Source organism: Bubalus kerabau, chromosome 8, assembly GCF_029407905.1.
Source record: "Bubalus kerabau isolate K-KA32 ecotype Philippines breed swamp buffalo chromosome 8, PCC_UOA_SB_1v2, whole genome shotgun sequence".
NCBI classification, from domain to species: domain Eukaryota; kingdom Metazoa; phylum Chordata; class Mammalia; order Artiodactyla; family Bovidae; genus Bubalus; species Bubalus kerabau.
Window position 1 is genome coordinate 51,966,108 of NC_073631.1, and position 12,997 is coordinate 51,979,104.

A 12,997-nucleotide genomic window follows, 5' to 3' on the forward strand; every position below is an offset into this window, starting at 1 on the left:
GGTCGCAAAGAGTTGGATACGACTGAGCTACTGAACTGAACTGAACTGAATATTTCATTATATCTTCTTTTCATGCTGTTCATGGGGTTCTCAAGGCAATAATACCGAAGAAGTTTGCCATTCCCTTCTCCAGTGGACCACATTTTGTCAGAACTCTTCACCATGACCTGTCCGTCTTGGGTGGCCCTACACAGCACGACTCATAGTTTCATTGAGTTAGACAAGGTTGTGGTCCATGTGGTTAGATTTGTTAGTTTTCTGTAACTGTGGTTTTCAGTCTGTCTGCCCTCTGATGGAGAAGGATAAGAGGCTTATGGAAGCTTCCTGATGGGAGAGACTGACAAAGGGGTCTTGTTCTGATGGGGGGGCCATGCTCAGTAAATCTTTAATCCAATTTTTTCTGTTGGTGGGTGGAGCTGTGTTCCCTCCCTGCTATTTACCTGGGGCTGAACTATGGTGGAGGTAATGAAGATAATGGTGACTTCCTTCAAAACATACCATGCACGCAATGGTATGGGGCACAGGCTACACTCAGTGCCCCCAACCCTTCAGCAGGCCACCACCGACCCATGCCTCGCCTGAGCGCCGAAGAATTGATGCTTTTGAACTGTGTTGTTGGAGAAGACTCTTGAGAGTCCCTTGGACTGCAAGGATATCCAACCAGTCCATCCTAAAGGAAAGCAGTCCTGAATATTCATTTGAAGGACTGATGTTGAAGCTGAAACTCCAATACTTTGGCCACCTGATACGAAGAGCTGACACAACTGAAGTGACTTAGCAGCAGCAGCAGCTTCCTTATGATTCATTATACCTCCAATCATCCATAATGAAAAATATTATAGCCATTCTCAACTCTTCCCTTTATCCCAATATCTAATTAGTCACTGTTGTAGTTGACTACAGCTAGAAGCAGACCTGGAGATAAGCATTTGAGTACAGCAAGTGTGTTGAAGAGATTATCCAAGAAAACATCAGTAGGGGATGGAAAAGAGATGGAAGTGATTTCAGTTACATTAATGAGATTGTTGGATGGCATCACCCACTCAATGGACATGAATTTGAGCAAACTCCAGGAGATAGGAAAGGACAGGGAAGCTTGGCATGCTGCAGTCTATGGGGTGGCAAAGAGGATGATACGACTGAGTGACTAAACAACAACAATGAGTAGATTACACATGTGGGCAGTTGGGTCTCAGACACATTGGAGACCTCTGGAGAGCGGCATAGAACACACTTCAGAGTTGTTCTACCCAAAATATATCCATCAACTTCCATCAGGCTTTGGTTGAGGACTGCTCCCAGGGATTTTTAACTACGTGGCACATCTGGCCTGCCCTGTAAGTGGGCTGTGTGAGCACTAACAGAAATCTCTCAGGCAAAACATCCCTGGTGCTTCTAAAAAGGCAGCTTTGTGTGAGAATGAAAAGAAAAAGTGAATACTAAAAGTATACAGGTGAGACACTAACAAGGTTGGCTATAATCACCAAGTTCTATCAACTCTAAATGTGAGAATAAGAGTGAAGGGAACACCAACACAGACTCCAAAATTTTACCTTAGATAGTGGGGTGTTTAGTGAAACCAGTACAGAAATAAAAGGAAGTACAGCTCTGGGGAGAAACTGGAGACAGACGGCTCCCCTAAGGAAAACAAATATCGTATATTAATGCATAAATGTGGAATCTAGAAGAATAGTACAAATGAACCTATTTTTAGAGCAGGAATAGAGACACAAATGTAGAGAACAGACACAGGAACGCAGCACGGGAAGGGGAGGGTGGGACAAATTGGGAAGTTAGGACTGATGTATATACAGGCTTCCCTGGTGGCTTAGGCAGCAAAGAATCTGCCTACAAAGTGGGAGACCCAGGTTTAATCCCTGGGTCAGGAAGATTCCCTGAAGAAGGGAATGGCTACCCACTCCAGTATTCTTGCCTGGAGAATTTCATGGACAGAGGAGCCTGGCAGGCTGAAGTCCATGGTGTTGTAGTGACTTGGACATGCAAAGTCTCAGAGTCTGAAGTGAAGTCACTCAGTCATGTCCGACTCTTTGCGACCCCATGGACTATAGCCTATCAGGCTTCTCCGTCCATGGGATTCTCCAGGCAAGAATACTGGAGTGGGTTACCATTTCCTTTTCCAGGGGATCTTGCCGACCCAGGGATCGAACCCGGGTCTCCCGCATTGGAGGCAGATGCATTAACCTCTGAGCCACCAGGGAAGCCGACTAACCCTAACATACTACATGTGTAAAACAGATAGCAAGTGGGAACCTGTTGTTTAGCACAGGAATCTCAGCTCAGTACTCTGTGATGACCTAGATGAGTGGGACAGGGGGTGGGATGGGAGGGAGGTTTTAAAGGAAGGGAATACATGTATACATATAGCTAACCCACTTCATTGTACAGCAGAAAGTAAAGCACAATTGTAAAGCAACTATACTCGAATTTTTTTTAAAAAGTGATGCTTGACCTAAAATCCAAACCATTTGAAGGAGTGCTCCAGGCAGTAAGCATTATCACCATACACATTTTACACATGGGAAAGAATGTGGTGAGGAGAACTGGAATAACAATCAGGGGACCAAAGTTCTAAACCTGAATGCTCTTCTGTTTCTGTGTAATCTAGCCTAAGTCATGTCTTGGGACCTTGGTTGTCTAGATTTTCAAATGAGGGGCTACAAGCTCCTTTCCAGATATAAAGCTCTTCCACTGAGTTGCAAAGAGTTTGCTTCCAGAGAACCACAGAACAGTCACATCTGTAACAGAAGTTTGTTACTCTGGGGACTGTTGTCTAGTGGAACACTCATTTCATGTTTGAGGGATCTATCACAGCGTGAGATCACATGGCGCTAGGAAGCCCACGTGGCCAGCCCTGGCTCTTCTGAGCCCTGCGGGTAGAATGGGCACAGAACTTAAGCCAAGCAGTTGCTCCCACCGGACCACCATCAAAAGGGGTGGCACAAAGAAACTGACAGCTTAGAAGCCATTCCACTGGCAGCAGCTGCGCCTCCTGTGTCAGTGGCCAGGGGTGACAGTGGCGTGCACCATTCAGACCCTTCCTTGGAAAATCTCAGCTGGGGCCACCTAGCTTCTTGTTGGCTTCTCAAAACCACATTGGTTATTTCACTATCAGATAACCTGCCAATAATTTCTTTTTCCCAAAAGTGAACCAGAGATTATTTTGCAGAGGTTACTTTCAATCCAGAAAGTTGAGGTGCACCACACACCTTAAATGAACCTAGGAATCTTATAATATTACAAGAAAGGTATCATAAACCCAGTTTGTTTGTTTGTTTTTTTTAAGTAAAGGAAACTAGCTCAGAGAGCTTAAATACTATACCTAAGGTCAAGCAATCAATCACTAGTAAACCACAGTGAGTTCCTACCCTTCACACAATTCTGTGCTACATCTGTTCATGCACACAACACTAACCAGGAAGGAAGGGGGTTCCTTGGCTCTTTCTTTGTACCACCTCATTCTCTTGCAGGGAACACCTCATCTCTGGTGTTGGCTGGCCTCGATTGTTTGCTGGGGTTGAATGTCTCCATCTGTTAGAACACGATGCTTCCCTCATAGCTCAGTTGGTAAATCATCTGCCTGCAATGCAAGAGACCCGGGTTTGATTCCTGGGTTGGGAAGTTCCCCTGGAGAAAGAAATGGCAACCCACTCCAGTATTCTTGCCTGGAGAATCCCATGGACAGAGGAGCCTGACAGGCCACAGTCCACGGGATCGCAAGAGTTGGACACAACTTATCAACTAAACCACCAAACTGCCCATAGAGCCCTTTCGCCTGAGTATTTTGTGGATTTACTGTAGCCAAAATTTGGCCTCTGTGCACAGTATTGAATTGAATCTCAGAGACAGAGTTTGGGGGAAGTAGCAAAGAATAGGTTTATTGCTTTGCCAGGCAAGGGGGCCACAGCAGGACAATGCCCTCAGAAGTGTGTGTCCCATCTGAAGTGGGTAGTGAAGAGTTTAATGGTAATGGTTCACAGAGCTCCTGGACATTCTTCTGACTGGTTAGTGGTGAGATACTTGGGAGGCTGCATCATCAGCATGTAGACCTTTGGTCTGGGGTTGACGTACTTCTGGGCAGCATACAGTTACCTTCTTTTATCCAGTAGGGGTTTGAGTATCTGCAGAAGAGCTTAAAAATAATGTTTTGTGTATCGCTTGAGGTGGGGGTGGGGGGCTTCCCTGGTGGCTCAGTGGTTAAGAATGTGCTTGCCAATGCAGGAAATTCAGGTTCAAGCCCTGGGTCAGGAAGATTCTCTGGAGAAGGAAATAGCAACCCACATCAGTATTCTTGCCTGGGAAATTCCCAGGACAGAGGCGCTTGGAGGACTACAGACAAAGAGTCTGACAGGACTTAATGACTAAAGACTGCTGCTGCTAAGTCGCTTCAGTCGTGTCCGACTCTGTGCGACCCCAGAGACGGCAGCCCACCAGGCTCCCCCATCCCTGGGATTCTCCAGGCAAGAACACTGGAGTGGGTTGCCATTTCCTTCTCCAATGCATGAAAGTGAAAAGTGAAAGGGAAGTCACTCAGTCGTGTCTGACTCCTAGCGACCCCATGGACTGCAGCCCACCAGGCCCCTCCGTCCATGGGATTTTCCAGGCAAGAGTACTGGAGTGGGTTGCCATTGCCTTCTCTGGGGGAACCAGGACCCTGCCCCCAGGCTTCACTATTGTTTCTTGACTGCTCCTCCCTTGTCTCCACAGTTATCATTCACTCTGAGATACCTTTTGAAAAAGAAGGAAACTCCAGAAAAGAAATGTATGTGTTCGGGTAGAGATGACAGGATATACCATCCTCTGCTTCAAAATGACTCTAAATACAAAGATACAGATCACTGATGTGCAGAATCAATAAATCAACAGTTACCAAATGGTCTTTGTTGAAACATTGTGCAGGATATTGAAAGGAATGCAAAAATGTTGTCAGCAAATCTCTGTGATCTCAAAAGCTATTTAACTGAGGAAATAAGGCATTTCCTGCAAGCAGTGAAGAATGTGTGACAACAGGCCAGCTCAGGCTGGGCCCTCTCTTCATACTTTTTCACCCCAACCACAATTAGTCAAACTCACACCCTTGCCTCCTCTGAGTCTTCCATCGAAAGTCACTTTCTCAACTAAAAATAAAATTACCATATGGTCCAGCAATTCTACTTCAGGATTTACATACATACAAAAGTATAGTTCTAAAAGATACATGCACTCCAATGTTCATAGCAGCATTACTTAAAATAGCCAAAACATAATGTCCATTGACAGATAAGAGGATAAAGCAGACATCAGTTCAGTTGCTCAGTTGTGTCCAACTCTTTGTGACCCCATGGACTGCAGCCTACCAGCTCCTCCGCCCATAGAATTTTCCAGGCAAGAGTACTGGAGTGGGGTGCCATTGCCTTCTCCGATAAGGAAGCTGCTGCTAAGTCACTTCAGTCGTGTCCGACTCTGTGTGACCCCATAGATGGCAGCCCACCAGGCTCCCCCGTCCCTGGGATTCTCCAGGCAAGAACACTGGAGTGGGTTGCCATTTCCTGCTTCAATGCATGAAAGTGAAAAGTGAAAGGGAAGTCTCTCAGTCGTGTCCGACTCTTAGCGACCCCATGGACTGCAGCCCACCAGGCTCCTCTGTCCATGGGATTTTCCAGGCAAGAGTACTGGAGTGGGGTGCCATTGCCTTCTCCAAGGAAGCTAATATGTATTTAATATTTTAGATACTAGATAATTGAAACTGTAGTGCTGGCAGAATCACCCACTTGGACATGTTCAGTAGAGAGTTGAGAATATGGAATTGGAGACCAGGAGAGATGTAGAGACAGGAGCTAAGGATCTAGGAGTTATCAGTGTACATTGTTGTTTAGTTGCTAAGTGGGTTCCTTCAGTGTATGTAGATGGGTGCTAAATGCATGAAAATGGTTAAGATGGCCAAAATGCTCAAGTACAGAAGAAAGAACAGGAAAATGACCATTGAATGCGAAGTGGCAGTCTCTAAAAACAAACACTAAATATCATTCGTATCTTCTCTCCCAAAATAGCTTAGCTAGGCAAGGAGTAATTTCTTTTTCTTTTTCTGGCTGTGCCACAAGGCTTATGGGATCTTAGTTCCCTGCCCAAGGATCAAACCCTGACCCTTGGCAGTTAGAGTGTGGAGTCTTAACCACTGGACTGCCAGGGAATTCTCGGTAATTTCTAAGTAGTATTTAAATCCACAGTGCCTAGGTAGTAAACTCAAGAAATGTAGAATTAAGTTATATCCATGGAACAAGAGACTGGTTCCAAATAGGAAAAGGAGTACATCAAGGCTGTATATTGTCACCCTGTTTATTTAACTTATATGCAGAGTACATCATGAAAAATGCTGGACTGGAAGAAACACAAGCTGGAATCAAGATTTCTGGGAGAAATATCAATAACCTCAGATATGCAGATGACACCACCCTTATGGCAGAAAGTGAAGAGGAACTAAAAAGCCTCTTGATGAAAGTGAAAGTGGAGAGTGAAAAAGTTGGCTTAAAGCTCAACATTCAGAAAACAAAGATCATGGCATCCGGTCCCACCACTTCATGGGAAATAGATGGGGAAACAGTGGAAACAGTGTCAGACTTTATTTTGGGGGGCTCCAAAATCACTGCAGATGGTGACTGCAGCCATGAAATTAAAAGACGCTTACTCCTTGGAAGGAAAGTTATGACCAACCTAGATAGCATATTGAAAAGCAGAGACATCACTTTGCCAACAAAGGTTCGTCTAGTCAAGGCTATGGTTTTTCCTGTGGTCATGTATGGATGTGAGAGTTGAACTGTGAAGAAGGCTGAGTGCCGAAGACTTGATGCTTTTGAACTGTGGTGTTGGAGAAGACTCTTGAGAGTCCCTTGGACTGCAAGGAGATCCAACCAGTCCATTCTGAAGGAGATCAGCCCTGGGATTTCTTTGGAAGGAATGATGCTAAAGCTGAAACTCCAGTACTTTGGCCACCTCATGCGAAGAGTTGACTCATTGGAAAAGACCCTGATGCTGGGAGGGATTGGGGGCAAGAGGAGAAGGGGATGACAGAGGATGAGATGGCTGGATGGCATCACTGACTCAATGGACATGAGTCTCAGTGAACTCCGGGAGTTGGTGAGGGACAGGGAGGCCTGGTGTGCTGCGATTCATGGGCTCGCAAAGAGTCGGACACGACTGAGTGACTGATCTGATCTGATCTGATGCTAAAAAGTTATTACAAAGCAAAGATCAGACTTTGTACCTCTATGCTCAATTTTTGTGGTTTTTTTGGCCCCACAGCTCTGGCATATGGTAGCCTAGTTCCCCATCAGGGATCAGACCTACATCCCTGGCATTGGAAGGCAGATTCTTAACCACTAGAGTGCAGGGGAGGGCCTCCCTGATGGCTCAGATGGTAAAGAAACCGCTAGCAATGCAGGAGAAGACCTGGGTTCGATCCCTGGGTTGGGAAAATCCCCTGGAGAAGGGCATACCAACCCACACTAGTATTCTTGCCTGGAGAAGGGCATACCAACCCACACTAGTATTCTTGCCTGGAGAATCCCCATGGACAGAGAAGCCTGGAGTGCTACAGTCCACCAGGTTGCAAAGAGTCGGACATGACTGAGTGGCTAAGCACAAGCACACAGACTGGGGGGGGAGGGGGAGTCTCTCTGCTCAATTTTGAAGACATTGTTTTTCAGTATCTCTTATAAAAACCTATAATTTCACCCATCACCCCACACATTCTAATTTACTCTAACAGGGAGGTGTGTTAACTAGCTGAGGAGACAGAAGATAATGTGTTTTCTACATATTGCCAGTTAGCTTAGTTACTTAGAGCAGGATGCTGGTGATACCAAAGTCTGTGATCCCATCACTAATATGGTTTTTGAGCTGATGGAAAGAGTATAAAGCAGTAAATAAGCCTAAAGGATTTAACCTTAGGGCTCCAGTTATCTGTCGTTGGTAAGACTTTGGAGGTGGTATTTGACCTCATCCAAGAAGTGTAAATACTTGGAATCCTTCATATAGTTTAAGGAAAAAGTGAGATAATGCCCAGAAAGTGCTGAGATTCCTCAGCCTAGCACAGTCAAGAACTGGTTCAGTTCAGTTCAGTTCAGTTCAGTAGCTCAGTCGTGTCCAATTCTTTGCGACCCCATGAACCGCAGCACGCCAGGCCTCCCTGTCCATCACCAACTCCCGGAGTTCACTCAAACTCATGTCCATCGAGTCGGTGATGCCATTCAGCCATCTCATCCTCTGTCATCCCCTTCTTCTCCTGCCCCCAATCCCTCCCAGCATCAGGGTCTTTTCCAGTGAGTCAACTCTTCGCATGAGGTGGCCAAAGTATTGGAGTTTCAGCTTCAGCATCAGTCCTTCCAATGAACACTCAGGACTGATCTCCTTTAGGATGGACTGATTGGATCTCCTTGCAGTCCAAGGGACTCTCAAGAGTCTTCTCCAACACCGCAATTCAAAAGCATCAATTCTTCGGCGCTCAGCTTTCTTCACAGTCCAACTCTCACATCCATACATGACCACTGGAAAAACCATAGACTTGACTAGACGGACCTTTGTTGGCAAAGTGATGTCTCTGCTTTTCAATATGCTATCTAGATTGGTCATAACTTTCCTTCCAAGGAGTAAGCGTCTTTTAATTTCATGGCTGCAATCACCATCTGCAGTGATTCTGGAGCCCTCAAAAATAAAGTCTGACACTGTTTCCCCATCTATTTCCCATGAAGTGATACTTTCCGTAGCATGCTTTAAGGAAACAACAGTTTTGTTTATTTGTTCTGCCTTTCAAGTACTAGATCAGACTGCAAATCCGCACACTTCCATACACGTAAAATGTCGCGCATTCCCCGGCGCCACAGAACATTACGCTCTTTACGACAGTATACGACGCCGGGCGTGACAGGCGCGCACCACGCGGGCCAATCGTGCGGCGCCCGACCGATGACGTAGGCCGCGCTCGTGCATGCGCAGGGCGGGGAGACCTTGGGGAGGCGGCGGAGACGCTTAGCGGAGGTGAAAGCCTTGGCAGGAAGGAAAGTGTAGCGGCAAGATGCAGAGTTGGAGTCGTGTGTACTGTTCCTTGGTCAAGGTGAGGGCCCACTGGGTGGGATCGTGCTGAATCAGGCCCAGAGAGGCCCACTGACGGGATCCGGGACGCGGCCTAAGTGTGGGTGTGGGAGAGACCGGCGGCCAGGCCGGGACCACCTGCGACTCCACCCCTGAACCCGCTCAGCTGGGGCGGCGGCTTGGAGGCAGAAGCCTGGGCCGTGGAGAGCTCCGCCGGTTGTGTGACGGCCAACAATCACACACAGTCCCCTCCCAAGCCTGGGCCTGGAGCCTGGGAGTCCCGCATAGGCCCTTCCACCCTGGCGGAGAAAGTAGGAGTCACCCTTGCACGTTATGGTTGACTTTTTCGTAGTTCTAATTCCGGCCCTAGGGGCCTTTTGCAGTAGACAGGCTTGGGCCACCGCTTGAAAGACTCAGACTGAGCCCTAACTCTTGGCCCCAGGAATTCCTCAAAGGTCCCTTTAGTGTTTGCAGCTTTAAGCAAGCGTGCATTGACCTCCCTCTTAGAGCTTGTATTTTTAATTGTAGCAGGTTATCAAGATAGCCTTCCCTTTACATCAATGTACCGAATACAGCCAAATTGTATATATTTGGGTTTGTGACTGAATACAGTATTGACGGAGACCTTAAAAATAATAGAGAAGTTAGACTCCTTTGTTTCAGGATGAGTAGCCTATGTTTCGCGAAGTTAATGTAACAAGCTAGATGTCTTACGTTTAGTGAGAGAGCTGGGACTGAAACTCAGCCCTGGTCTCTAATCTGCTGTTCTTTGGTCCGCTGTCCTCACCTCAGGTGCAAGCCTTGCCTTGAAGTAAACAGCGTTCCTAGATCAACGTGTAGGATTTTTCACTGCCTACTTTGATAGGAGCTATTTGCAATTGTTCCTTTGTGCCTCACTGTTCTTAGAAAAATAGTAGCCATCCATGTTTAGAGATTGTTGTGAGATTATGATGCAGTTTGTAACACGAGTAGCTCTTGGGTCTGAGTACATGGTGCATTTTCCTAAGGTATCTTGTCTAATTTTCTGTTCCTTTTGTATGGTTCAGGTACATCTCCATAGATTGTACATGGTAGTTTTGATTTTAGGAAACAATAATTACATGTAAAAGGATTTTCATAATGTAGATTATTCAAGTACTTAAGCTGGAACTTTAAACGCTTTGCTATGCTAAGTCGCTTCAGTCGTGTCCGACTCTCTGCGACCTCATAGACGGCAGCCCACCAGGCTCCGCCGTCCCTGGGATTCTCCAGGCAAGAACAGTGGAGTGGGTTGCCATTTCCTGCTCCAGTGCATGAAAGAGAAGAGTGAAAGTGAAGTCGCTCAGTCGTGTCCGACTCTTAGTGACCCCATGGACTGCAGCCTACCAGGCTCCTCTGTCCATGGATTTTCCAGGCAAGAGTACTGGAGTGGGGTGCCATTGCCTTCTCCATTAAACATTTAGTTAATGCCATTAAAATGATCTCTGGCGCCAAAAATTAGCCATGCCTTCTGAAAATATAATAAAACGTAAGCACCATTTAATAACATGTTTTAGTTAGGTAAAAAAATGAAATGATATGTTGAACATTTATAAAAAAAAGTGTGGCAAGCTGATTGTTTTTACAAAGAGCAGAAATTGTTGTGTAACCTCCCTGTGTCAGTGGAAGATACATTAGCAATCATTGCTCGATACATTTGACTCGTTATTGACTTCATGGAGCTCTAGTAGTTTTGAATTCATATTTTACATAATAGGATCATTTTCTTTCTTTTTTTCAGAGAGGCCATTTCAGTCGAATATCTCATGGTCTGCAAGGAGTTTCTGTAGTGCCACTAAGAACTTATGCAGATCAACCAAGTAAGTACTTAGTAAGACAGGTTTTGCTCATATTTCCTTTATATTTAAATGTAAAAGCAAGTGAATGTTAAGAGTAACTAATAGTAATTAGCTATAGAATTCATTTGTTCAAATGTTTGTTCATTTAAATGCTTTGTTGAACACGTAATGTGTTCCAGGTGGTGAACAAGAAAAAGCCTTGCTCTTACAGAACTTGAAGTCTGATGGTAAAATACAAACAGTATACAAGAAACAGGGAAATAATTTGGGAAGTGATTGAAAATGAAGTCTGGTAATTGGGGGTAAGGAGACTATTTTAGATAGTGTATCAGGCCTTTTCTATGCAAGGGCCTGAGTAAAGTGAGGGTGTGAGAAGGTTATTTCAGGCAGAGGGAACCAGCAATGAGAAGGGTCTGAGGTAGGAATTGAGTTGTGTGGTTTAAGGAATAGCAAGAAGGTTAGTGTGGCTAGGGGGTTTCCGTTTTAAAGTTATGGACATTACTGCAGGGTGCCTGGGTCCAGCCTCTGGGCTGGGAGCTAAGAGCCCACATACTGCGCCAAGAAAATAAAAAGGTAGTTCTGTCCTCTGGTAAGACTGAGTGTGTTAGTTGCTTAACACTGTTTAGAATGAGGAGACATCTCTTTCTGTGCTGAATGGAAATCTTAATGGGCTTATCAAAAGCACATTTTAAAGCTTAGAAAAATGTAGCCTGAAAGGAAGCTATGGATTATGAATACTTTCTTCTTTTACACTTTTCTGTATTTTTGAAGTTTCTATAAAGGATATGTACTTAAAAAAAAGGTATTTAAAACAGGAAGTTCTTGGATTTATAAGAAGATACTTTGGCTTCCCAGTACCAAGACTATTGATTATTTGAAATCATGTTTTGACATTTTTTGAAATTTCTTGTATAATCATAAGTAAAGTTGTATGTTGATGTCTTAAAGCTTACCTGGGGGTAACTGTGACCATTGGTCTTCCTGCATTCTGTGAAATAATTTTTTCCTGTATCCTTAAACTGTTGTCAGACTACTGTCATTTGGTATATTTTATTCTTAGGAGAGAGGGTAGGAGGAGGATTCTGGTCAGTAATGACCAACAGTGGGTGATTTACCCTTGCTTTGAACAGGTCAAAAAAATCCTTTAAAAAATACAAATTTGGTGGAGGAGAAAGTTCAACCCTTTATATCCCCTTTCTCTTTCAGTTTCACTGAGGTATAGTTGGTATACACTCTTTGTTTCTTTTGTTAAATGGAAATTCTTAATTCAGCAGGAGATTTTTGTTTCCAAAGCATGCAAATAAAGACTTTTTATGGCTTACTCTGCACCTTTGGTGTTACATATTCAACAAAGATTCATTTAGTACCTTCTATCTGCTAGGCTGTCCCTGAGCAGGAATTTAGATTGTAATGTTGCAGGCATAACTGAGCATTCATGTTGAGTAGATTATAAATCCTTTAGTACTCGTGTAGATACTGTGTGTAAAGTATTTGGTTGGATGCAGTAACAAGTATTTTATGTACGTATTTATATTTGTCTGAGTTATTTATTTAATGACTAACCTTTCTTCAAGAGTGTACACTTCTTTAGGGCAAGGACTGAATGTGACTGCTTATCACCGAAAATAGACCAGTTGGTACTCAGTTCTTATTTACTGAATAAACCCTGGGATCATGTCTGTTTTAGTTATGTTCTATCACAAGCATCCAGTATGGTGCCTGGTACATAGTAAGTGTCCAGAAACAACAGTGATACTAACTGATGCAACAACAGTGATATTAGCTGATGCATTAAGTGCTTACTCTGTCTCAAGCACAGTCTTTAATCCTTGTGGCTGCCCCACCAGTTATGTACTGCTGATTTCTCCATTTATGAAATTGAGGACCTGAGTTTAGAGAGCTGAGCTAGGAAATCTGTCATGTACCAGCTGTGTAGCTGGGGAAATTCTTCTGACTCTAGAACTTACACACTCTTAATCACTGATCTGTTTGACCTGTCTCCTTAGATGAGTATTGGTTGACCAGCTTGAGAAGTTTGAGCTTATTATGGTACAGTCCCTGTTACAGCATCTGGGTGATTTCTGAATCTGGGCCAA

General features: G+C 44.6%; 1 protein-coding gene across 1 annotated transcript in view; it reads left to right on the forward strand.

Moving 5' to 3' along the window:
- The first annotated feature begins 8,947 nt into the window (after window positions 1-8,947).
- The window catches only part of DLD (dihydrolipoamide dehydrogenase), a 28,333-nt gene continuing 24,283 nt past the window's right edge, over window positions 8,948-12,997 (forward strand). The window contains exons 1-2 of the mRNA XM_055590270.1: window positions 8,948-9,106; window positions 10,844-10,922. Coding sequence (XP_055446245.1) covers window positions 9,068-9,106; window positions 10,844-10,922 — 118 coding nt within the window. The 5' untranslated portion in view covers window positions 8,948-9,067. The remainder of the gene's footprint in view (window positions 9,107-10,843; window positions 10,923-12,997) is intronic.